Raw genomic sequence first — 27,904 nt, 5'->3', positions numbered from 1 at the left:
GTTGCTGTTCTGAGTCCACTGGTGACCGCATACATTGCTCAGGTGGTTTCTGAGATCAGTGGCTTTGGACATCTGGGCCTCCCAAATGCTTCTGGAAAAAGTCTTAGTTGCAATTCTGACTTTTATAGCAAATGTCTTTTTAAATATATGGTCTATCTATATTCAATAAGCTTGGTCATTTTGTGGGTGATCAATTTTGGATGATACATTCTGGTTTATTTAATTACTCCAGTGTACTGTGAAGGTATGTGTTTTATAACGATTTAGATCTCAATATTATAAACGATTCTTGTTTCACCATAAACCTGTCCATGTAATGAGATTAAATACAGAAATAGGATGGTTCATTTAAAGCTCAGTGGCACATTGAAAAGAAGACAATTCATTCCAGAAAAGTTGTGTTGGTAGGCTGATTTTTTATCTTATTGGTTTGTGATCTTGGGGAATTTGACAAACCATTCTGAGCCTCTGTTTGTTTTTCTTCCACCAAGAAAATGGGAATGATAATCTATAGCTTAGTGTTGTCAGAATTAAATAAAAAGTATATCTGCTATGATATCAGAAAAATGGTGTTAAATAATGGTGTATATTTTCAGTTGATTTACTGATAATAGTAAAAGTAAGGGGAAAAAAATCAGATGATTAAAGAAAGAAAATCAGTTATCCAGGCAAGGGTTAGAAGGCTATGCCATACTTACGGTGACTGAATTCGTATGTGATGTCTGAGCTACCTTTTCTTAAAATGCTTTGGAATCTAAACAAACAGCTTAAGAATCCAGAATGTGGATGTGATGTTTTCATCATCAGTCTTACTATGTTCAATCATGTCATAGGTTCTCTTCTTTGTGCTCTGAGAAATAACTTCATGACCTCAACAGGAAACCTGGGCTGGACAGTGCATTGGTTAACATTATAAGAAATGTTTATGAAATATTTAAACAAGAGCAGTGACATGATCATCATCATACTTTACAAACATATTCATATATCTAAACAAAAATGCAACTTAAGTTCATTAGATAAAAAACATTAATTATATATCTAAAAGTGTATGTGATAAGTCCCTTTAGTCGTGTCCAACTCTGAGACCCTATGGACTATAGCCTGCCAGGTTCCACTGTCCGTGGGATTCTCCAGGCAAGAATACTGGAGTGAGTTGTCATGGCCTCCTCCAGGGGATCTCCCTGACTCAGGGATTGAACCTGCATCTCTTATGTCTCCTGCACTGGCAGGCAGGTTCTTTACCATTAGTGCCACCTGGGAAGCCCCACATATCTGATATTACATATTGGTAATATGGAATTTCAACCAAAAAATTTGGACTAAAAATAGTTTGTATTGAAAGAGTTTGCACTTCAAAACATATTTTAATAATACTAGTTTCTATGAGAGGAAAAAATGTCTATTTACACTTGAACTAGTTATTTGACCATTTATTTTACACCAGCACATTACAATTTATGATTTCTAGAAATGTTATCTTATTGACATTGCTAAAGTACTGGAATAACTAGGCTTTTAGTATTTAAAATGAAAATGAGTGTTTAGAGTATGCTGATTGTTGGTTATTAGAATGTAGAAAGAGAATGACAAAGCAAGTTGCCGAGGAAATGAAGGCTTTACTTTCTCCATGATGTGCTTATAAGCACAGTGACTTTCTGTGTGTTTGCTAGAATGTTTGGATATTTAGTTGAGAAATAAGTTGTCTGTTTATTTAAATAATGATGGTGTCTGGTTTATAAATATAGGTAATAAAGCACCACCATTATGCTGTTAACCATAAAAATACAACTGAATCCTAGGCATTCTACCTAGTTGGGTTTTCCCTAAAGGCTTTTGAAAGGAACTGTCAAATGTTTCAATTAAAAAATCTTGGGAATTTTCCCCAGGTTCTAACAAGCTATATCAAAATAGAACTCACTTCATGGAAAAAAGGAATCCCACAGCATTTCTTTTTAATAACTGTTCAGCTACAAAATTTTATTGGTATCTTTTTATGTTCCCTCTAGAGGATGTAATGCACAAAAGCATTGCCACGGAACATATAAAATTACAAATGAAATTTATTGTAAAAAGTAGAATGTCTTCTAGACTGGTGTCAGTATTTATTTCATTCAGAAACCAAAACTGCAGTATAATATATTCATTGTCAGCAAGTCCATGTGTGTAAATTGCCATCCAATGTTATTGACGGATATAAGACAGATATTGAAAAGACAATTTAAAGGTACTCTTCCAAACATAAACTGTTCCACAAAAGCACTGTAAAAACTCCTTCAAGATTTTGGGTTGTGCTTCACATGTATGGTTAACTACATAATTTGGTCGTGTCATAATCCACTGTGTTTGGCAATTTGGCATTAAACGCCTGCAGAGCAGATTGGATTCTCACCACCTCACTAGTAGACAGCTTGAGTCTATGACGAAGCAAGCAAGAGAAGAGATCTAGACGACGCTGACCAGGTGGGGAGAGTTTATTTACACGGTCTCTTATCTCTAGAAGCTGCAAAAGTGCTGAGTCCTGGGATCCCTGAGTGTAGGGGTAGTCCAGCTGCAGAATCAGGTCCCGGATGGCTTCCGGGTCAAAGTGCATGCTGTAGCCAAACACTTGAATGTTATTGATTTTCATATAACCCAGGTTCCGAGATGGGTCAATAAACTCCAGGGGTTCGTAGTAGATGCTCTCGTTGCCATTGGGGCCGTTTGACTTGATGCGACTCCTCAGGTAGATGTGCACGGTCTCAAAAAACGTCTTCCACTTGTTCCCTAGAGTCAGCGACCAGTTGTAACACTGCAGGGGGAGGTCCAGCTTAGTCCGTTCCCAGTCGGGGAAGCTGTTTTCATTCACAGGCATAAACCAGCTCTCAGAGTGGCTGCCTCCGAAAGGGTTGATGTAGATGGCCAACACGGGCTCCAGGGTGCTGTTTTTCGTCAAACAGATCTGTAAAGAGAGACCCAGGATCATGTGGACCAGGCTCGACTTGTACTTGTTGCTCTTTAAGGTGAGGAGCATCCTCTTGCGCCAGGAGGGGTCAAACCAGCTGTTGAGGCGCATGTCGTTGCTGATGAAGATGGCGTGCACCTCCAGCCGCCTGTCGGTTTTCTGCAACAGGTACTTCATCTCCAGGTCTTGCAGGTCAGTCTCGAAGCCGATGTAGTGGTCGGTGGACTCGGCGACCTCGGGTTTGCAGAAGCCCTGGCTCAGCATGTAGCCCGTGTTGCAGGTGCCGCAGCGGGTGCGGTTGTCTGGGGCGCAGGTGAGGCAGGCGGCAGCGTCGCCCACCGTGCAGGGCAGGAAGGCCGTGCAGACCACCTGGTCGTTGGGACACGTGCAGGAGTGCGTCTCTTCTGAAAAACTGCCCAGAAGGCCGTTCTCATTGCAGTAGAGAAAAGACTGGATGCGAGTGAGCCAGTAAGTTGAAGTTCTAAAGACAGAAAACAAAAGGAAACTATATTAATACAAAAGCATTCGTTTGTGTGTGTGTGTGTATCCTGCAGTCAAGTTACCTTGTGTCTGAAAGCTTCACTATTATGTTCTTAGGACCTTTCCAGTCAGTTATTTAACTGAGATTAAAAAAAAAAAACAATCCGTGTAGTTCACCATTTTAAAAATATAAATATAATTATATAATATTTATATATTTAAATTATGTATATATTTCATTCATCATTGAATAAGATTAAAGATAGATACATTTGATTTGAACTGGAAAACTGCACAAAATATCTTCTGAAGAGATTGCATGGCATCTCATTAGTGTCCTTGGAAGTTGATTGTGAATATAATTGGGTTTGTTATAGTTTTGGAATGATATCCAACGAAAGGAAATAAAATGTTTTATCATTAAATATCTGCAGTAGAATTAGAGTGCATAAATGACGATTGTTCGTTCATTCACTCTTAGCTTCATAGAGCACTATGAAGCAGGAATCCTAATTAGAAAGTGAAAAATGAAATTAAAACAACTCTAAATATTCAATCAATGGATTTAAATCCTAGGGTTCCATCAACATTGAAAGAACAAGTACCCACTGAGAGGGAAAATATTATTAAAACATGTTTGATTTTTATCCTTCCAGGCTGCTCAAGAAAATTGTTGGAAAAAATCTCATTAAAACCAACTACAAGTTCTTTTAATAAGGGTTAAGTGTGTTAGTTGAATGGGTTTGATTTGAATAATTAACATTTTGAAATTTATATTTAGAAATCAGGCTAATCTTCATGCAAATTTAAGGTCTCACTTCTCTTCTTTTCCCACATTATTCAAATTCTTTTAGTGTATTTAAAATCTCAGTAAAATAATTAAGGAAAAGCATGTGGCTGTGTAATCAGAAAATTCTTTGTTTTTATCTTGCTACTTTCTCATACTAGCTGCAAAATAATGGAAATGTTGAATGACCTAAGTTAGTAAAGGGCTTCCCAGGTAGTGCTAGTGGTAAAGAACCCATCTACCAATGCAGGAGACAAGAGATGGGAGTTTGCTCTCTGGGTAGGGAAGATCTCCTGGAGGAGGAAATGACAACCTACTCCAGTATTCTTGCCTGGAGAGACCCGTGGACAGAGGAGCCTGGAGGGGTACAGTCCATAGGGTGGCAAAGAGTCAACATGACTCAAGTGACTTAGCGCTAAAGTTAGTAATATCTTCCATATTAAGTTCTTGTGAGAAATAGTTGGCCTCAGCCTGGCTGCATGTGTTTTGACTATTGTACAGAGCATGTGTCACAGTAGACACCAAAAATTGTATATTTCTTGGTGTTTTTTATGCCTTTCCAGTGTTGATTATTCAGTACATATAAGGTTTTCTGCAAATTGTATATATTGTACCCAATCCTTTAGACATTACATTGCTACCATTTAAATAATCTGTATATGCAGTAAAATATAGATATGAATGTGTAAATAATCAGTCAGAACAGTTTATTATCACATTCAGAACAATATTAGAGTTATATATTCATTTTTGGTCCTTGCTCATTCTCCTATTGTGATATAACACTTTTTTTTTTTTTAAGGAAGCTCTTCCCTGTTTTTTTTTTCCAAATAAATTGAATAACTCCTTTATTCCTACTCATAATATTTACTTATTTTTATTCATAGTGCCTTTTTCCACTTAAAATGTTATATCATGTACTTACTTGTTTATACTCCATTTATCCCATTAAGTATAATATTCAACTTGCCAAAATCATATATACTTTGGTTGCAGCTTTAGATCTTGGGCCTAGCAGAATGCTGGGAGATCACAATGCTCTAATACTTAATGAAACTAGATAAAATCCACAGACAAAGGAACATTTTCTCAATGTGCATATTTTTCAGTGAAAAGTTAAAGCACCAAACTTCATATTTCATACCATTGTGAAGACCTAACTCCCGAGATGCAGGAGGTGGAGTTACATAACATATTCTTGACATCTGTACAATTAAATCTATATAAAAATCTCAGTAAATGTATATTTTAAAAACTTTTCTTTTCCAGAGTCCCTAAATGCAACTGTTTTCTATAGACCTGGAATAGAAGGTAAAACCTAATTAAGTTCAACAAAAACACAAAATATTTTCCTCCTAATTGTCTCTTGCACTGAAAAAACACTAACTGGGAAACTACACCTATTAAAATCATTTCTAACTTTCCCAAGATACTTTAAAAATAAGTTCTTAGAAAACTCTCCCAGGAGGCTGCCCAGGGGTTATGAAATAGCAATGACTGGCACTTGGTTAGCCATACAACTATGTAAGCATCTTTTCTCTTCTCTTCTCCTCTGGTTCCTTGTTTTCTTGCTGTGCAATATATATACATATATATATACATATATATACACACACACACACACACACATATGCAAAAACTTTCTTTTTCTGACTGAGGAAATAGCTTGATTCATGATTTCTGTATTTAGTCTCAGAATCCAGAAATTATTACTGACTTGTGATCTGCAGTTACTGATATATTTATTTAATCAATTCACTCTCAATGAATTAATCTCTCTCGTTACCTCCTTTCTTTTTCTCTTTTCCCTCCCTTCCGTTCTATCCTTCTTTCTTTCTTCCTTATTTCTATATTTTCTTTCTCTCTGTAGCCCTATTTATATCTATCAAATATAAAGCATATAAAATATATACCTTATCTGGATTGAACATTATATTTTCTTCCCTAGAATCAAAGCATAAATTCTCTGAGCCAATCCATGTCTTACTGTAAGCTCTCATTGTGTTTCCAAATCATAAGGACAAACCAAAAAAATGAAATAGATAGACCCAAGTCTATAGACAGAGCTCACAAAACTAGGGTGTCATAGAAAGACTCATTTGGACACTTTAGAAAAGCAATGACTTTTTCAGCCTTTTCAAATTCTTTTCACATCCCCCACAGATGCATTATTGAAGGAATGCATTACTGAAGGTTCGTGGGTTTCAGCTTGTCATGTATGAATACTGATAACTCAGTATGCTGTCAGAGCTCCTGTTCCCTAGGACAGAAGAGCTTACACGTGTTTGCTTCCTTGCTGTTTCTTGTCCTTTATTCCCTATTACCTATGTTTTTACTTCTTTAATTACTTCATAGGTAGGGAATAGATTTTTAAAGTAACAAAATTCAATAATCATTCATTGCTACTTGTAAAACCTTGTGAAGGCAGTGTTCAAAAAATAGAAAATGGAGCAAATTTCACGTTTGTACATGGGTTTTCACTTTATCCAAAAGATCATGTAGTTCTTTTTTTTTTTTTTTTCTGACAAAGTAAACTTTAACTGTAGTTTTAAAATTTAAACTTAAAGTTTTGAAGAGAAATATATTCCACATTAAAGAAGCCTGGCATGCTGCATCCATGGGGTTACAAAGAGTCGAACACAGCAGCGACTAAACTTTACTGAAGTATTTTTTTAAAACTCCCTTTCTTTTATGTTGTTGCTCAGTTGCTAAGTCATGTCTGACTCTTTGTGACTCTATGGACCGTAGCATACCAGGCTTTGCTGTCCTTCACTGCCTCCCAGAGTTTGGTCAAACTTATGTCCATTGAGTCTGTGATACTATCTAACATCTCATCCTCTGTCACACCCTTCTCCTTTTGCCTTCAATCTGTCCTAGGATCAGGGTCTTTTCCAGTGAGTTGGCTCTTCACATCAGGTGGCCAATGTATTGGAGCTTCAGCTTCAGCATTAGTCTTTCCAGTGAATATTCAGGGTTGATTTCCTTTTAGGATTGACTCGTCTGAGTTCCTTGCTGTCCAAGAAACTCTCATGAGTCTTCTCCAGCACCACAATTCAAAAGCATCAATCTTTTCTTTTATACTTAAGTATTAAAACAAAGTAATGCCATATTTTTATTCTCATACATAACTTTTTTTCTCATAAACTACTTAGGGTCTACTGGGGTTAGGTTTAGAAGATGCAGTTTGAAAGATGAACTCCTGGCAGGCAAGTAAATCCTTTGTTGCTTTTTATCAAACATGTGGCATTGTTTCTAATAATTACTTAATAGCACTTCAAAAAATATTTACTAAGCAAAGGAAATAGGAAAGAAAAGGGAGAGAAGGAGTAAAGGGAGGGAGAGAATATAAATTAAAGTGAAGGAACTGTACAAATTATAGAAGCATAGAAGAAAGAACATTAAAGTCAATGAATTGATAAGGACAATTACATGAAGTGATTCAAGGGGTTTAAAAACTCCTTATCTATCAGGAAGTAAGTGCATTTGAAACTAATTTCTAAAAAAACAAACAAAAAAACACTTTTATGTGATAGCGTTACAAAAAGAAAATACCTTCCAGAGTTAAGTTAAACTTTTGGAAAAAAAATATAATTAGTTAAAAGCCTATAGCATGTTTATATTTGAGAAATCAGGTACAAACCAAGGTGAGATTAGACATAAGTTTGGTTCTGTTGTCTCTGTTCACCGACAACATTCTTTCTTTCTTTCTTCATGAAAGAATTTTTTTTTTATGTAGATCCTTTTTAAAGCCTTTATTGAATTTGTGACAATATTGTTTCTGTTTTATTTATTTATTTTTTGTGTTTTGGGCCAGGAGACATAGGGGAATCTTAGCTCCCAATGAGGGATTAAACCCCACACCTCTAGCATTAGAAGACGAAGTCTTAACCGCTGGACCACCAGGGAATTCCTTCTCTGTGTATTTAAAATCTGTTCTTCTCCACAGAACATACATTATGTGAGTGTCAAAAGAGCGCTAGACCAGAAGTATGGACACTGGATTTCTAGGACAGTCTTTACCTGGTGACTGGGGACAAGCCACTTTAGTCTCTTTGAGAGAAGACTTTAGAATTCAAAGAAACACTGGTTCAGATTTTGATTCTACAGGACGCTGGGGAATGTGTACAGCTTTCTGAACCTCAGAAGCTCACCCTCAGTTTGCCTGTTGCCCTATTGTCAGGAGGAAATGATGTAACAAATTCCATCGTCACAGAGCCCCCACACATGGTAGCTGCCAACAATGCAACAATAAGAATGAAATGCTAGTAGTCAAATATTGTTGTTATGAAGAATATCAAAGAAGATATTGTCTTGGCCTTGTAGTTTTGAATGATGTTGCCAACTAAAAATTCGCACGTGCCATCTGCCTCTATAAGGACTAAGTCACTAGTCACTGCAGCCACTGATCTTCAACACCCCCCTCATTCAGGAATGAGGCATCTGAGCTCTGGGAAAAACTGGCAGAACAGACCTTTAGATAGTTAGATATTTTCAAAAGAAGATTTTATAGGCCTAACTCTTACATCTCCTCATATGTAGAAAAGCACTAAAGTCATTCAAGATGGCATCTGTTCTTCATTACAAGCAGCAAGCTTAGGCCAAAATGTATGCTTGACTGCATGGACTTCCTTATCTAAAATTATATATAACACTGACCTCCCCTCCTACCTCTTCAGAGCAGCTCTCAGAGTTATCTGAAATGCTCTCTCCCAGACTATTAGTCCTCATTTTGCTCCAAATCAAATAAACTCACACCTCTCACCTTTCACATTCTCTTTCCATCAGCAGTGTTTAGTGGGATTGGTAAAATAGATTCCTAGACCCCACTCCAGACATATTATATGAATCCCTAGAAGCAGGGCCCAGGAAGCTCTTTTGAAAATATCCAGCCCCAAAGACAAAGCCAGTGTGGTCAAAGCAAAGAGCATTGCACTAAAAGAGCTGTATGTACAGAGGACTTGGTAGGAAGGGTCTTGTTTTCAGGAACTAAATGAAAGCCTGTAGAGCTGGAACAGAGAGCATATCAATGCAGTATTAGACTGTGAACTTAGTAGTGGCCAGATCAGCCAGAATTTTGTTTCGGTTTTAAATTTATTCTGTGTGCAGTAAAGAGTGGCAAACGGATTTAGGCAAGAGTCAATGAAATCACTCAGTTGTGTCCGACTCTTTGTGACCCCATAGACTGCAGCCTACCAGGCTTCTCTGTCCATGGGAATTTCCAGGCAAGAGTACTGGAGTGGATTGACATTTCCTTCTCCAAGGCATCTTCACAACCTAGGGATTGAACCCGGGTCTCCTGCATTGCCGGCAGATGCTTTACTGTCTGAGCCACCAAGGAAGCCCCATGCACATAATTAGCAACTATCTTTCTCTTTATGGACTTCCCTGGTGGCTCAGCTGGTAAAGAATCTGCCTGCAATGCAGGGAGCCTGGGTTTGATCCCTGGGTGGGGAAGATCCCCTGGAGAAAGGAACGGCTACTCACTCCAGTTTTCTGGCCTGGAGAATTCCATGGACTGTATAGTCTTTGGGGTCACAAAGAGTTGGACATGACTGAGTGACTTTCACTTCACTTTCTCTTTGTATTATACCAATAGTATTTCACTTTAATTAAAATAAAACATGCAGCCTCAGAGAACTGGTATATACACAGACACTGTTCTATATGAAAATTAACAACCACAGTAGCTATTAGGGGCTCTTTAGGGCTTTCCAGGTGGTGCTAGTGGTAAAGAATCTGTCTGCCAATGCAGGAGACGCAAGAGACAGGTTTGATCCCTGGATCAGGAAATCCTCTGGAGAAGGATGTGGCAACCTGCTCCAGGATTCTTGCCTAGAGAATTCCATGGACAGAGGAGCCTGACAGTAAACAGTCCATGGGTTCGCACAGAGTCAGACATGACTGAGTGGGCACTCACACACAGAAATACCAGGTAGCCATGAACCTTTAAGAACATGTCCAGAAGAAGACAAAGAGAAGTTAAAATGTCTGTATAGCAGCAGACAGCTTTGAATTAATATACATTTGGGGCCTTGTGTCCACAATGTATGCTAAATTTGCAAGCCCTAAAATAGCAATTTTGGGCATACACACACAGAACAAAAAGTGAAGGTGAAAGTTGCATCCAACTCTTTGCGACCCCATGGACTATACAGTCCATGGAATTCTTCTTGCAATTCTACTGGAGTGTGTAGCTATTCCTTTCTCCAGGGGATCTTCTCAACCCAGGGATCGAAACCAGGTCTCCTGCATTGCAGGTGGATTTTTACCAGCTGAGCCACCAGAGAAGTCCAAGAATAAAGGTAATCTATCCTTTCTCCAGTGTATCTTCCTGACCCAGGAATCAAACTGGGGTTACCTACATTGCAGGCAGATTCTTTACCAGCTGAGCTACCAGGGAAATAAACCAAAACCCTAAAGCCTACTTTTAGAATTCTACTCTGTTACAGTTACATTAATAAATTATTTACTGAATTACCCTCATATCATGGGCCAGTCACTTTGTTATTTTTAATCCTTCAACAGTAGATGTAAAATTTAAACCCATTTTACAATTTGAGAAATACATAGAGTCATAGTTTCAACAGCTTTCATATTTATATATATATGTACTAGGTATTACAATGAAAAAGGACTCAAACCAAATCTCATTTTTAATGTGTGTCTAATAGTAAGGAAAAATGAGTTAAGGAAAGATATCCATTTATTGTCATACTGGAAAGCATCAAAGATAAAGCATCAAATATAAAAGATATCTTTATTTTTTTTTACTTAATATGTTCTGTTTATTCATTAAATTATTACATAAAATTAGGAACCTGAGTTACAGCCCACTCTATTGACTTCAATCATCTTTTGGGAGCTAAACTATCAGTGAACCTTATTTTCCTTGAGTCAGATGGAATTTGGAATGAAATATACACTGTTGTAAGAATTAAAGGGAAATAACAAGAAAATCCAGTAAGAGTGCTTGTGCACAGAAAAAAATGATAAATAAATGTGAATGTTTACTCTTATGATGATGATTATAACTACTGTTAACCTTTCAAAGAAATAATATCATATGCAGTTTCTTTATTATAAATGCTATTTTCCCTCTAAAAAGTGGAAATTTCTCTGTATTAATTTGGAAACTCAAAAATCTGAACAAACAATATTTTTCAAATTTGGGACATACATTCTGATGCATGACAGTTTGCACTGAGGTATTAGAACATATGTTGATACAAAAACAATTACCTTCTCTCACAGCTAAATCCTCTTTGAGCGCTAATAATCTTATTTCAAAGGTCCTTTTTTTCCAACCTTCTAATCTTTTTTGGCTTTCCAAATCTGTGCAGTGTGGATCTGAATTTTAAAATCTAAACAACACAACTTCAGTCTATTTTTGAAGTTAAATATTATTCATTTCATTCATTATTCATTTCAGCCTTCATAAATTTGTTCTTCTTCAACCCTAATACTTTAAACTGAATAAGAATTTGGGATTAAGTGCCCACAGCCATTTAAACAGTCATAAAGTGATTATTAGCACAGTCACAGACAAATGATGCCAAATAATAGCCTGTCACTCACTCTCCCCCAGCTCTGCGGTTGTGTCCGTCTCAGCCTTGACAACAGGACCTGGGGCTCATGTTGACACATTCATCACACAATAGTCTCACTCTTGGAGATAATATCACATCCTGAGAAACAGGATATCATTGTCAAAGTTCCCTTGGCTATGAGTCTCCCAAAGAAGCATCATTTATGTATATGTATACGTATATATGGGCTTCCCTGGTGGCACAGTGGTAAAGAATCTGCCTGAAATGCAGGAGCTGCAGGAGACCTGAGTTCAATCCCTGGGTGAGGAAGATCCCCTGGAGGAAGGCATGGCAATCCACTCCAGTATGCTTGCGTAGAGAATCCCATGGACAGAAGAGCTTGGTGAGCTGCAGTCCGTGGGATCACAGAGAGTCAGACACAACTGAAGTGAATAAGCACATATATGTGTGTGTGTGTGTGTGTGTGTGTGTGTGTGTGTATCACGTGTATATAGATACATATCTATAAACCTATAGATGCATATATACACACACGTTTTATTTTTATGAACTTGAATTCACATATCTACTAAAACTTTCGCCTTGTAGGAGGATGATGAAAAAGTGAGTGAAGCAGTTGAAAATGTAGGTGATATTTTAAAGATAATACTAGCTGAGGTTTTTTCAAGTGCACAGTCCATTTACAGGCATTTCATTAACTCTCCCAATTCTCAACTACACCTTGAAGTATGGACTCTTGTTATCCCAATCTGTCTTTAAAGATATGAATTGTAAAAAGCTTAATTAATTAGAACTTGTAGAAGGTCAATGGCACCCCACTCTGGTAATCTTGCCTGGAAAATCCCATGGATGGAGGAGCCTGGTGGGCTGCAGTGCATGGGGTTGCGAAGAGTCCGACACGACTGAGTGATTTCACTCTCACTTTTCACTTTCATGCATTGGAGAAGGAAGTGGCAACCCACTCCAGTGTTCTTGCCTGGAGAATCCCAGGGATGGGGGAGCCTGGTGGGTTGCTGTCTATGGGGTGGCACAGAGTCGGAAATGACTGAAGTGACCTAGCAGCGGCAGCAGCAGAAAGTCAACTAGCTAGTAAGTGACAAAACTCAAAGTATATCCCAGTCATTGTTACTCCTGACAATATGGGGATATAACACGAAAAGTGCTGTGTAAGTTCTGGCAGCTCTATAGTGGGGTTAATGGCAACCTCCTTCGAGGGGACTTATGTCACACCCACATACCCAGAGCCCCTGTCGCCGCAGCAGACCACTGCCGACCTATACCTCCTCAGGAGATGCCCAAACACAGTTCTGTCTCAGTCTTTGTGGGGTCCCTGGGTCCTGGTACACACAAGATTTGTTTGAGCCCTCTGGGCATCTCTGGCGGGAATGGCAGGAAGTGAAGAACTAAAGAGTCTCTTGATGAAAGTGAAACAGGAGAGTGAAAAAATTGGCTTAAAGCTCACCATTCAGAAAACTAAGATCATGGCATCCAGTCCCATCACTTCATTCCAAATAGATGGAGAAACAGTGGAAACAGTGGCAGACTTTAATTTTGGGGGGCTCCAAAATCACTGCAGATGGTGACTGCAGCCATAAAATAAAAAGATGCTTACTCCTTGGAAGAAAAGTTATGAACAACCTAGACAGCACATTTTTTAAGAGACATTACTTTCCCAACAAAGGTCCATCTAGTCAAGGCTATGGTTTTTCCAGTGGTCATATATGGATGTGAGAGTTGGACTATAAAGAAAGCTGAGCGCCAAAGAATTGATGCTTTTGAACTGTGGTGTTGGAGAAGATTCTTGACAGTCCCTTGGACTTCAAGGAGACCAATCAGTCCATCCTAAAGGAAATCAGTCCTGAATATTCATTGGAAGGACTGATGTTGAAGCTGAAATTCCAATATTTTGGCCACCTGATGCAAAGAGCTGACTCATTGGAAAAGACCTTGGTGCTGGGAAAGATTGAGGGCAGGAGGAGAAGGGGACAACAGAGGATGAGATGGTTGGATGGCATCACCGACTCAATGAACATGAGTTTGAGTAAACTCTAGGAGCTGGTGATGGACAGGGAGGCCTGGCATGCTGCAGTCCATGGGGTCGCAAAGTGACAGACAGGATTGAACTGAACTGAACACCAAAAGTACAAACAGTAAGAGCAAAAAGTTCTAAGTGGGACAATATCAAACCAGAAAGTTTCAGTCCAGCTAAACTGTAATTCATTTAATTGAATAGTATACACAGAAAAATCTGCAACTGAAACATTCTGTCCACATTTGTGCTGCATTTAATAGTATAGTTAAAAACCGGTAGTTATGTTTTCCATCTTATGACATAAAATATGAAAAGAAAAAGGCAACATTCAGGATGTGAAATATGAGAAATACAACTCAATTATTTTACTGTATATTAAGGGAATATATTATTTTAAAAATAGAGTCTACATTTAATTTCCTCCAAATTAAAAACTGAACTATTTTGCCAATTGAATCACTTACATGATAAGTTAATAAAACTTGGAAAGTATTTATTATGTGCAAGTTCATTCTATTAAGTAGTATAATTGAGGAATATTGACACAAATGCAATGGTCTCTCCTATGTGCTTTTATAACACCCTTGTTTTTATCCAGCATAATATTCATTATACCAAGTCATTATTACCCAATCGTCTGTATACTTCATTACATTATACATGCTGTGAGGGAGAAGATATATTTGTTTACTTCACCATTTTATTATCATAAAGTACCTTAATCAGGTTATAGTGTTTATGCTTAAGTTTTCACATTAAAACCTTCTGAACCTTTATTAGTCTTGAAATATGTTAATGATGAATCCAAATTTGAAAATCTAAATAATATAAATAGAAGTTTCTAAAAGTAAAATATTCATGAAGAGGCCATTTTATCTTATCCTTCATAGATCTATTCATCTCTGACCCTAATGTTTCAAACTAAATATAAATATCACATGAATGTGTAAATTAAGAACAAAAAAAGAGAAGAAGCTAAAAAAAGCATATTCAAGGCTAAATTGTGAATGTTCTTGCTTGTATTCATTTATTTATCTTTAGCATTTCATATGATTTTCTTGATATTCAGTGTGTGATAAACATTTTCAAAATTATCTTAATTTAATAATTCATAACCAATTTCTCATCAATTAAAAAAATACAATAAAATGTTTCTGTTGGATACCGAAAACTTGAAAACAAAAGGAAATTGTATTATTTAAATAATTTAACCAAAATTTAATGTTTCTATTGGTGACACTATTCATATCTAAATCATATTTTCAATTAAATAAAGAAAACATAATTTGTCCAAATCCAATGTCCATCTATTCATATAATCAGAATGCAATTATGGTATGAATTGTTTTTGACATGCCTGCATTTGTGTGATAAGCATCTCTCCAAACTGAATGTCTCTGGCCTTATTTTCTTCTCTCCTAACACAGCTATCCTTGTTATCTATAATGACGAATATCAACTCATCCCTTTCTGTATCAATTAAAGTAAGATCTAGCTTCTGGAGGCCCTGTACCTGTTCTTTTTGTCATTTTATTACATTTGTGTGCTTCCAAGCTAATCTTCCTAAAATGTATTTATCTCTTATTGTATAATACCTAATAACCTTCATATAAAGTGTATATTGCCTAACTTTTAAAGCCCTTTACAATCATGCAATACCCACCTAGGCTTCAGTACTCTATAAAATATATTCTCCATTTAGGCTCTCTTTGTTCCCCTCCCTAAATATGTCATGCTCAATTTCAACCACAGTGAATTTTGTCATTACAGAATTGTCCTTTTCCCTCTGCTTAGCCAGTTCAAGATGCAAATTTAATCTTTTTTTTTTTTACTGTAAACAGTTCTTCTTAATAAGCCTCCTTATGACAACTTAATTCTTTGATTCTTATATATAATTATATATATTTTATATTCTTATATATACTATATTCTTAATTATATAATTTAATCTATATTACTATACTTGTTAATTAAGTAATGTACAACCAATATTATTGGTAAATATGTTCTTGATGTTTCAACCAAAGTGTATTGTTTATTATAATATCTATATTTTTACATGTTAGTTTTGGTAGTTGGAATATAAGCTTCTCAGAAAGAAGAAAATGAATGTTGTTTCATTGGAATTTTTAGAGATAAGCAAAATCTCTTTCCATGCAACCCCTTTAAAAAAAACTGCTAAATCAAAATTGAATTATGGATTTATATTTGTGAGAAAATGTCAAAGGAAATACTTTAAAGAACTCCTCAGCACAAAATGCCAAATAATTCTAACAAAAATGTCTTAAATGCATTTATGATCTGGAAAAAAATATGGGGTAAAGTTCAGAGGCTAAAATTGAAGTAAAAGGACAAATGTGAAGGAAGATATGGGTGTACCTGATCTAGAGGTTTCAGTGGCTATGTCAGGTATAAGAAACAAAGTCCAGTGACTTGAAAGGCAAGAAGTTGAATTGGAGACCTCTATGAGGCTGGGGAAACACCCTCTTCCAACAACAGAGAAGACTCTACACATGGACATCACCAGACGGTCAACACCGAAGTCAGATTGATTATATTCTTTGCAGCCAAAGATGGAGAAGCTCTATATAGTCAGCAAAAACAAGACCAGGAGCTGACTGTGGCTCAGATCATGAACCCCTTATTGCCAAATTCAGACTTAAATTGAAGAAAGTAGGGAAAACCACTAGACCATTCAGGTATGACCTAAATGAAATCTAGAAAAACATCTATTTCTGCTTTATTGACTATGCCAAAGCCTTTGACTGTGTGGATCACAATAAACTGTGGAAGATTCTGAAAGAGATGGGAATCCCAGACCACCTGACCTGCCTCTTGAGAAACCTGTATGCAGGTCAGGAAGCAGCAGTTAGAAGTGTACATGGAACAACTGACTGGTTCCAAATAGGAAAAGGAGTACGTCAAGGCTGTATATTGTCACCCTGCTTATTTAACTTATATGCAGAGTACATCATGAGAAATGCTGGACTGGAAGAGGCACAAGCTGGAATCAAGATTGCCGGGAGAAGTATCAATAACCTCAGATACACAGATGACACCACCCTAACGCCTCATGATGAAAGTGAAAGAGGAGAGTGGAAAAGTTGGCTTAAAGCTCAACATTCAGAAAACTAAGATCATGGCATCTGGTCCCATCACTTCATGGCAAATAGATGGGGAAACTGTGGAAACAGTGTCAGACTTTTTTGGGGGGGGGCTCCAAAATCACTGCAGATGGTGATTACAGCCATGAAATTAAAAGAGGCTTACTCTTTGGAAGGAAAGTTATGACCAACCTAGATAGCATATTCAAAAGCAGAGACATTATTTTGCCAACAAAGTTCCATCTAGTCAAGGCTGTGATTTTTCCAGTAGTCGTATATGGATGTGAGAGTTGGACTGTGATGAAAGTTGAATGCTGAAGAATTGATGTTTTGAACTGCAGTGTTGGAGAAGACTCTTCAGAGTCCCTTGGACTGCAAGGAGATCCAACCAGTCCATTCTAAAGGAGATCAGTCCTGGGTGTTCATTGGAAGGTCTGATGTTATAGCTGAAACTCCAATACTTTGGCCACCTCATGAGAAGAGTTGACTTATTGGAAAAGACTCTCATGCTGGGAGGGATTGGGGGCAGGAGGAGAAGAGGATGACATGGTTGAGATGGCTGGATGGTTCACCAACTCCATGGACATGAGTTTGAGTAAACTCTGGGAGTTGGTGATGAACAGGGAGGCCTGGCGTGCTGTGATTCATGGGGTCGCAAAGAGTGGGACACGACTGAGCAACTGAACTGAACTGAACCGATGAGGCTGGGAAGACTGAGACTATGAATTTAAAGCGAGTCCGTTTAAAAGCAAAACAAGCAATTAAGCAAACAAATAAGCATTCTAGAAAAGAAGAGAGCAAGATGAGTGCCTACAGTAACCACACTGGGAGTAGAAGAGAAAATATTAATACATAATCTACAAATTCAAAGTATTTTTTTAGAAAACATATAATCTAAAAATTCAAAACCACCAATGAAAATAGTAATTTATTTTAAAGTGATCCCAAGTTGTTTCACTGTGGTGACATTAAATATATATATTTTCTACATCGGTGTATATCTTTTATATTTTGTAAAGGACTTGAAGAATCAATACAGATGAAATTATTTTTGACCATGAACTCACAATAGGAAAAAAAAACAAAAACCCAAAGAGGAACCAGGGTTACCAAGGTTGAAAATGTGCAAAAATCAGAATCGTATCAGCATTGATTACAGAAATGGAAAGCATTTTATATTGAAGTCAATTACCAGCAACATATTTAAATATTGAGAAATAAATTAATTATTTAAAATATGAGAGAGACACAAGTGGTTACCAAAACAAATTGGAAAAATCAGAATCGTATCAGCATTGATTACAGAAATGGAAAGCATTTTATATTGAAGTCAATTACCAGCAACATATTTAAATAATGAGAAATAAATTAATAAATTAAAATATGAGAGACACAAGTGGTTACCAAAACAAATTGGAAAAAAGAAAGGAAATATGATGATGATGATGATTTAAATTTAAACAGTATGAGGTAAAACATCAGATTAGCAAAGCTGAGCAGAAAATTAGTAAATTAAATATAATTGAGATAATGATACTGAGAATATGCACCACAGAGAGAAGAGATTGAAAATATAAAATAGATCAAGAGGATAACATTAGAGAAACTGATAAATACCTAATCAGAGTTCCAGAAGAAGAAAATAGAGAGGAGGTTCCATATAAAGGGGAGATTCCATATAAAATGACAGTAAGTGAGGATTCTCCAAAGTCTATGAAATTCATAAATCTTGAGACAGATGAAGCTCAAAAAGATTCCAAGAAGAATAACTATTCACATTGTACTTAACTTGTGGTTCTTGTTATATGTAACAAAAATTTTTTACAAATAACAAAGATTATATATAACAAAAGATAAAAATATACAAATATTTAAAAGATATTAAAGCATATGTAATCAATGCAGTTATATTCACAATATGCACAAATAGAAAGACTCACTAGGAAAGATACCAATTCTTCCCAAATGTATTTCTATATTTATGAAACTCCAATAAAAACTGCTTCAAGTTTTCTTTTTGTTTTTAGTTATGATAAAAAATATCTGCCTGGCAATGAAAATGACTGAATTCCATCCCTGGATCAGGAGGATCCACTGGAGAAAGGAATGGCAATCCACTCCAGTATTCTTGCCTGGAGAATTCCATGGACAGAAGAGCCTGGCAGGCTATAGTCCATGGGGTTGCAAAGAATCAGACATGACTAAGTGACTTACACTAGAGTAGCTTGTTTTCAGTGAATGCTCCCAATAATAATTTATAAAATTTGACCAAAATAGAAAGAACTACTACTTAAAAGAGTTATACAATGTCCAAAAGCAAAAGCAAAATGAGTTTTTGTCTTTAAAGAAGGGGACACTACCAATGGAGAGATAAGTTTTGCCTTAGGGAACTCCCTAATCTGTACAAAGTGGGAAGGATGGAACTCAATCAGAAACAATACTCTTAAAGGCTCAATGTGTACAGAATGAAAATGGAGAGTTGCCAGAGAAGATATCAAGTGAGGCAATTGTGAGACACATTTTGAGGAATCAACCAGAAAGCAAATGTAAAGACTGTATTCCTTGCCTATCACAGAGGAGACAGTGTTTGCAGTTTGGATGTCTCCAAGGTAGAATGGCTTGGTAAACACATTCAAATACGAGAAAAGCCATGCCTTCGCAGTAAAGAGTGTCACAAGACTAATGATTATTCCTAAACTAACTGTTGAACTAAAAAGACTCACTGTAATAATAAAAAAAAAAAAATCTGTAAAGACAATGTGGTCAACAAATAATAAAACAGCCTGTCAAATTAAAAATCAATACTATTCTAATAAAATAACATACTTCAGAGTCAATATATAATATCACCTACAAAACCCAATAAAAATATGCAGTTACAAGAACTGTGAACAAACAAGTAGATGCCATTCATTGCAAAAAGACAAAGCTATTGATAGAAATAGGTCCCATGACAACCTACATAATTGCTATTGACTGATAAATGTTGACTTGAAACAGAGACTGACAGATATTTCTCCATTAAAGATAGGTTTACTCAAATTACAATTTTACCTATTAAAATAAAACCTAATTCTCTATTTATTCAGGACAAAAAACAGGATAGGGCATTCTGTGCTTTGGAAAAACAGGTCCCTTAGATAATCACAGCTATCTCAGAAAAATTTAAAAAAAATATGAACCCAGATTCTTGCATCTTCTCATTCACAGAAAATCACTAAAATCATTAATGGAGATATGTAAACTTCATGACCAGCAGTAAACTTTTATTGAGCTGTATGCTTGACTACATGTATTTCCTAGGCAAAATTGTGTATATCTGGCCACTCTCTCAACTCTTTGGGGCAATTTCTCAAGAGCTTTCTGAGAAGCAATCTCCTGAGTAAGAGTCCCCAGGAATGCCCTGAATAAAACACAACTCAGCTCTTACATTATGTGTGTTTGTGTTTTTCAGTCAACAGTTTTGACAACCAGGAGGATTCAGAGCAGACTTCTTTCCTTCATCTGAACTCTACAGAGATCTAGGTCTTTGGTACCAGCAAGGGTTCAATGTGCCCATCCACCTCCTTGATGTGTCCAGATGAACTGGGTGAGTCTCTCATGTGGTCTTGGATCTCCCATCTTGCTGACTTCCTGAGCCTTATTCAGTTGTTATAAAACTCCTTGATATGAGGACTAGGGTTTCCTTGAACTTAAGTTCAAGAAGCGGTATCTGGATTCTCCAGTTGAAAGACAATGACAAGATTTTGCTCAGATGAAAGACACCTAGGTGGTTTGGACTGAGTCATTAGGTAGGAGCTATCTGATGTCCTTGCTGGAACTGGCTATTTAACAGGACTGGTCAGAGTAAATTAAAGACATCAAATGAGAGCTTTCAGCTGCAAAGATAAGGACTACAGATCCTCCAAGCTGATACAGCTTTCTCAAGCAACTGAGAAGTTTATGGGAGTGGTAGAAGCAAATCCTCATACCATTTGGGACTCTCATAAGGAAAGCCGCTCAAACTACAAGACTCACTTGTCTAGGGATGCACACATATGTTTGCCCATCCAGCATTCTGAGCACCCAAGCTGGTTTTAGACTGCCAGTGAGAGAAGTCAGAAACAGACACATAAAATTGCTGAAACAACTTGAGGGTAACACCTACAGGATGTAAGCTCACAAATAGCACAACAGCCTACCACACAGCTTTTGATAGTAATATCTTGACAAACCAACTTTAAAATGGGGGATTGTTGTTCCTCTTCTTGTTTAGTTGCTAAGTTGCGTCTGACTCTGTGACCCCATGGACTGTATCCTGCCAGGCTCCTCTGTCCATGGGATTTCCCAGGCAAGAACACTGGAGTGGGTTACCATTTCCTTCTCTAGGAGATCTTCCCGACCCAGGGGTCACACTCATATCTTCTGTGGCTCCTGCCCTGGCTGGTTGATTCTTTACCAATGAGCCACCAGATAAAGCCTCCTAAACAGAAGACAGAGGCAAGTCAGATAGCCAACCTCCAACCAGGTTCATGAACATTTTGTATGTAGCAATAAGCACTAACTTTATTGGAAACTAAGAAAATCTTGCACAGAAATGGCCAAGATAGGGCTCTTTTCACATTCCCAAACTGACTTTTGTGTATGCAGCTTAAAAAAAAAAAAAAAAGGCCAGTTTGATAAATCATCTTTTCAAAATTCTGAACCTAAGGGAACAGAAGTCCTTCTAGGAGGAACTTACATTTTCTCTCACTATGCCTTTGAGATATAAATGTTGTACAGATCAGGGAACTGTATCTAAACCCTCCCCAATTCCTGAGATTAAGTTAAAAAAGAAAAAGGAAAAGAGGACTTTTAAACTTAAGCAAGGACACAACTTATTCTAATTGTTATTTATAAACTAGTGAGATTTATATTGTAATACCTGATTTATAACTTAGTTTTAGAAATGAAAGCTATGAAATCTATATGTATCTGGATATATGTATATCTAGGTTTCTACACTATAAATATATGTTTCTACCTTTGATGGTATTGCAAAATTAATTATAATTGAACTCTATTTCATTGACTTAAAGGAAAATAAGTGCTTCTATAAACTCAGAAACATAAACTAAACCAAATGAATTTCAGTTTCATGTGATCTAGGAAATATTCAGTATTAAATTAATTTTTATTGTTAAAGTTAGTTTAAATTTGTTGGTTTAACTCACATGGACAATCAGGCAAAGGCATTGGAGTGGGTTGCCATTTCCTTCTCCAATAACCAAGTTTACTAAAACTTAAATAAGTTCACATTATCTCTGTCACAAAATTTGTTAGCAAGAGAAATGGGGGGTGATGGCTGGTGTGGTCCAATCTTATGAAGATTTCATGAGTAATCTGAACATAATTATTGAGGAAAAGTGAACTAACTTGACATAAATGAAGTGAGAGCTTTTAGGTGAACTATTTAAGAATAATTATGTTTTATGGTATATCTACTTAAAAGCAGTTTCTTTGAAATTTTAGTAACTTGAAACTTTAGAGATTTGCTAAATTAAGTTAAATGATGGAAGTTATTAAATATCTAGATCACTCCCAAATAAAATTACTGAAACATTAATTACTGAGCATAGGTTCTTACAACGAAACTAAAGATATTTAGAACTATTAATAAATATGTTTGGTGCCACGCTGAGACATTTTCTATAAGAAAGCATGTTTTGGAAAGTATGAATAATATTTATGCTTGCTATTCTACAGAAATCTGATACAAAAGACAGTTTATAATTGCTTACTTCTTAGTTTTCACTAGAAATTAAGGTTTTAAAAGTTGATAATTCTAATTAAAACGTAATTAAAATAGAAAAAATTAAGAAGAAAATCATGTTTATATGTAAAGGAAAAAGAATGTATAAGGAATTTAAATGCCTATAGTTAAGGGAAAAGTAAGTAATTTTGCTCTAAAGTGAAAGTGTTAGTCTCTTAGTCATGTCTGACTCTTTGTGACTCCATGGACTGCAGCCCACAAGTCTTCTCTGTCCATGGAATTTTGCAGGCAATACTGGAGTGGGTTGCCATTCTCTTCTCCAGGGGATCTTCCTGACCCAGGGATGAAACCTATGTCTCCCATGTTGCCAGCAGATTCCTTACTGTCTGAGTCATCAGGGAAGGCCTAATTTTGCTCGAAAGAAAGGCTCAAATGAGACAAGAGAAAAGGACAGAATCTGAAAGGAAAAAAGGAAGTTATAGAAGATTTGTGGAAAAGAAATAATGGGAAAAACAATATATGGTCAGGACAGATTAATTAAAATAAATTTGAGCAAATACATTTTAATATTAAAAGTAAGTTGATACAAAACTACAATTTGGTTTTTTCTCTGTTAAAAGGACAAGATATTTGGGGATATTTATCTGCTTTTGATAACATATTGTAATGTTTCTTCATTGTTTAATCAATATGCTTTAACTTTCTGTATTTGCCTTTGAAATCATGTACTGTCATTTTGCTTAAGTGAATAAGCATTGTTTTATAGTGATCTATAATCTTATTTGACCAAGTGTTTTAAATTTTTGTTATATTTAACTTTCCAAGTCAAATACTAACTTAAGTTTCTCTGACCTCTAGCTAATTGGGACATATCAAAGTGCCCCTGAAATCAAATCCCTCAGAGAGATATTAAACTATATATGTTTATTTGTTATGCTAAAGTACATAGAAAGCATTGTCAAATGAGTGGGAATAAACCTTCTTAGGTTATAGTGTATCAGTTCAGTTCAAGTCGCTCAGTCATGTCCGACTCTTTGCGACCCCATGAATCTCAGCACGCCAAGCCTCCCTGTCCATCACCAACTCTCGGAGTTCACTCACACTCACGTCCATTGAGTCAGTGATGCCATCCAGCCATCTCATCCTCTGTCGTCCCCTTCTCCTCCTGCCCCCAATCCCTCCCAGCATCGTTTTTACCAATGAGGTGGCCAAAGTACTGGAGTTTCAGCTTTAGCATCATTCCTTCCAAAGAAATCCCAGGGTTGATCTTCAGAATGGACTGGTTCGATCTCCTTGCAGTCCAAGGGACTCTCAAGAGTCTTCTCCAACACCACAGTTCAGAAGCATCAATTCTTTCGGCACTCAGCCTTCTTCACAGTCCAACTCTCACATCCATACATGACCATTGGAAAAACCATAGCCTTGACTAGACGGACCTTAGTTGGCAAAGTAATGTCTCTGCTTTTCAATATGCTATCTAGGTTGGTCATAAATTTTCTTCCTAGGAATAAGTGTCTTTTAATTCATGGCTGTAGTCACCATCTGTAGTGATTTTGGAGCCCCCCAAAATAAAGTCTGACACTGTTTCCACTGTTTCCCCATCTATTTCCCATGAAGTGATGGGACTGGATGCCATGATATTGATTTTCTGAATGTTATAGTGTATGGATAGATGTTATTATTATAAATGTTCTAGAAATTATTAGAAATGTTTAAAATTTGGATATGTCTTGGTATTATGAGTCATAATTCTAGTTATTAAGATGTAAAATGCCATAGAAATAACCAAATTTCTTTGACAACTGTATTGTAATCAGATATTTAGCCATTTCATGTTGTCTTGTCACTTACAGATAGTTACTGTTTTATCTGATGCTTTTGCAAAACTGCTTCATATCCTAGAAGATTTATGGAAACCACTTTTTGATAACTATAAGTTTCTGATATCTTTCACATCCTACTGATGAACTGGTGATAATAAATCACAGAATTCTAATTAAAAATCTGTTTCATAAAGCTGTTAACAGAAAATAAAGATCAACAATAATTAGTTATATCTGTCTGAATAATGATATTACTGGCTTTAAAATTTTTTTCAGATGTAAGGAAACCTTTCCCTTTAAACTAATTATGGCTTAGAACAGCTTGATAAATTATACCTTTGTAAACAGAATGGAAACATTTATCTTTTCTCTCTACCTGATGCCTTTAGAATTTGGAAACATTGGTTATCGGTTGACTATAATGTCACATTTGAGAATGTGCATAGAATCAGATATGACCAGACAGCTTTAAACAAATAAGGTGGACTTTGTGGAGCCATAAAGCCCCTTGGAAGAACAGCCCTGGCACTTTGCTCACAGGGTTCCGGGCAGCCTCATCAGCTGACTAAGGAAATCCACTTCCTGGCAGGTGCAGGGACCTCAACGTATATTGCAGACCTTCAAGAAGAGAAGAATCCATCCAAATTTGTAGATATTGCAGGCAGAATCCAACGGCAAGTCCTTAGCATGGCTTTTCCATCTTTGAGAAGCCTTTTAAAAGTTTAATCTGAGATTCCGAAATGTTCCAGTAAAGGCAATTTTAAAAGCCTATGCAATCCACTACTTACATAAATCATCAGGCCAAATTTATTGAAATAAGACTTATTTTGCAAACAATTTAATCTATTATATTTTGGTAGAACATCTGGCTATATTTTGTAGAAGTAAGGGTAATTTTATAAAAGAAAAGTAGGTTTCAGTGGATATGAAGTTCTGGCATTATAAATTATATTTGGTGTTTTATATTTATTGCCTAAGACTCACTACCAAGATGCTGTATTACTGTAAAGCTTAATTGAATTATTAAATGGATCATCTAAGCTTGTTTCTGAAGCTTATCAGAATGATTTTTCTTTGGAGAAAGATCAGATGCTTCATGACTTGCAACACATACTGGAAAAGACATCATTTAAAGGATGCTCTCCAACCTAGCTGAAAGGAACCTCATCAGCTACTCTTAACTAGCTCAGGCACAGCAAAGCTGAAGGGAACTGATTCTTGTATTCATATTTCCCACTTAAAAAAGGTTCTTGCATCAGCCTGGCCTACAGAGAGGACTGCTAACCTCAAACTCGCTTAAAAACAATGCACAAACAGAGGAGAAATCACACCAGGACAAGAAGACGGCATCAGAAGTAGACAACTTGTAAACCAATTATCCTCCTTAAAAATGAAAAAAAAAAAAAAAAAAAAAAGAAGTAGACAGCTATCGCAAGATGCTAAACCTGACCCGTATGGTTATTTATAGTGTTTTCTTGATTTCTTGGACTTTTGTGTATAAGTCAAATGTTTCTCTATTGTGTGTACAATCTTATGCAGCATTTAAAAGTCAATGAAATTCTTGGGTTTATGGTAAATTACCTAAGTTTAGAACTTCTGGTTAACTTGGTGAATTTCTTCTTTCGTGGACTCTGATTAGACAACTCTTAGGACATTTATTCTAGACAAAAGAAATATACTTCTATTATTGATATTACTAAGTGGGTTCCCTTAATTGGCCAATATTCATACTTGCTTTGATTATAACCATAAGATGAATTTTCTTTAAAAGTACCTCAAGCTCAATCAGAGCAATTGGCTAAATTTCAGTTAAAAACCATAACTCCCTATTTAGTAAGAGGGACCCTTCCTCAGTTATAGGATAGGTTTATATGGGTAACAGCATGCTTCAGTCATTTAAGGTTCTCCTTATACTGGGAACAATTAAATCATACTAAAAATAGTCATAAGTCTTGGAAAAGACCCTGTTGCTGGGAAAGATTGAAGGCAAAAGGAGAAGAGGGCAGCAGAAGATGAGATAGATAACATCACTGACTCAATGAACATGAATTTTTGCAAACTCTGGGAAGGAGTTTACAGAGGAGGGCAGAGGAGCCTGGTGTGCTACAGTCCATAAGGTTGCAAAGAGTCAGACATAACTTAGCAACTGAACAAGAGCAATAATAATCAGCATAATGAGGCTAGGAAATTGGGCTGAGTACCTTATAAATAATGCCAATATATCATTACCCTTAAAGATAGCAATTGGTATGGGACAGACTGGAACAGATGATTGGGGATATATTGGCCTTCACCTTAAGAAAGTTCTTGGCTTTAATTCTTGCTTATGACTTTATTAATGCTACCAGTTATATTACTTAAATTCTGCCTCTTTTATAAGATTGCTGTTTCTTCTATTACCCAGTATATAACCAAGCCTCTGACAAATGACAACTAAACAACTGAAAATAATTGATGAAATACACAGTTTTATATAAGATTAGTATGATCACAACAGTGTAACTCTACAATTGGGAGAATCATTTCCTAGTGTTTAACAGACTAGTAAGGTTGGTGGGTAAGATAATTTTATGGCTACCTATAGCAGGACTTAGTCCAGTAACAGCACATCCAGTGGCCTATCAATGAAATATTTTCCTGACCTAGGAATAAGCTTTCCCATCACTGTGGAACAAATTGGTCGTGAAATGATTCCCAAAGCTGGGTTTAACTGACAACCAAAAGAGGAGCATTGTTGTCCATCATCTAGTTCGACAAGAATCAGGTCATTAGCCACTGTTGTCACTGACTGACAGTACACCCTGAAAGGAATCCAAGACAAAAGCAAAATAAAGTGCTCTGTGCTTCAGAAAAACAGGCCTGTTAGATAGTTAGGAACATTTCAGGACAAAAAATTAACAAATTCAGATTTTTGCATCTTCTTGAGATGTCTGATGCTTTTATTGAGATATACTCTTGAGTGCATGTATTCCATAGCCAAACTCATATATACGGGCCACTCACCTTGCCTCTTTGGAGTAGTTCCTCAGAGTTAAAGCTATGACCAACCTAGATAGTGTATTGAAAAGAAGAGACATTATTTTGCCAGCAAAGGTCCATTTAGTCAAAGCTATGGTTTTTCTAGTAGTCATGTGTGGATGTGAGAGTTGGACTATTAAGAAAGCCGAGCACCGAAGAACTGATGCTTTTGAACTGTGGTGATGGAGAAGACTCTTGAGAATCCCTTGGACTGCAAGATCAAACCTGTCAATTCTAAGGAATTCAGTCCTGAATATTCATTGAAAGGACTGATGTTGAAGCTAAAGCTCCAATAATCTGGCCATCTGATGCAAAGAACTGACTCATTGGAAAAGACCCCGATGATGGGAAAGATTGAAGGCAGGAGGACAAAGGGATGACAGAGGATGAGATGGTTGGATGGAATCACCAACTCGATGGACAAGTTTGAGTAAGCTC

General features: G+C 36.6%; 1 protein-coding gene across 3 annotated transcripts in view; it reads right to left on the bottom strand.

Annotated features, from left to right (window-relative positions):
• Positions 1-1,948: 1,948 nt before the first annotated feature.
• BRINP3 (BMP/retinoic acid inducible neural specific 3) overlaps positions 1,949-27,904 on the bottom strand; it is a 492,323-nt gene continuing 466,367 nt past the window's right edge. For all 3 annotated transcript variants that reach the window (XM_069544560.1, XM_069544561.1, XM_069544558.1), the window contains exon 8: positions 1,949-3,425. In XM_069544560.1, the coding sequence (XP_069400661.1) occupies positions 2,309-3,425 (1,117 nt within the window). In that variant the 3' untranslated portion in view covers positions 1,949-2,308. The remainder of the gene's footprint in view (positions 3,426-27,904) is intronic.

The sequence above is a fragment of the Ovis canadensis genome, chromosome 12, assembly GCF_042477335.2.
Source record: "Ovis canadensis isolate MfBH-ARS-UI-01 breed Bighorn chromosome 12, ARS-UI_OviCan_v2, whole genome shotgun sequence".
Lineage (NCBI taxonomy): Eukaryota > Metazoa > Chordata > Mammalia > Artiodactyla > Bovidae > Ovis > Ovis canadensis.
This window is presented reverse-complemented; position numbering and strand designations above follow the sequence as displayed.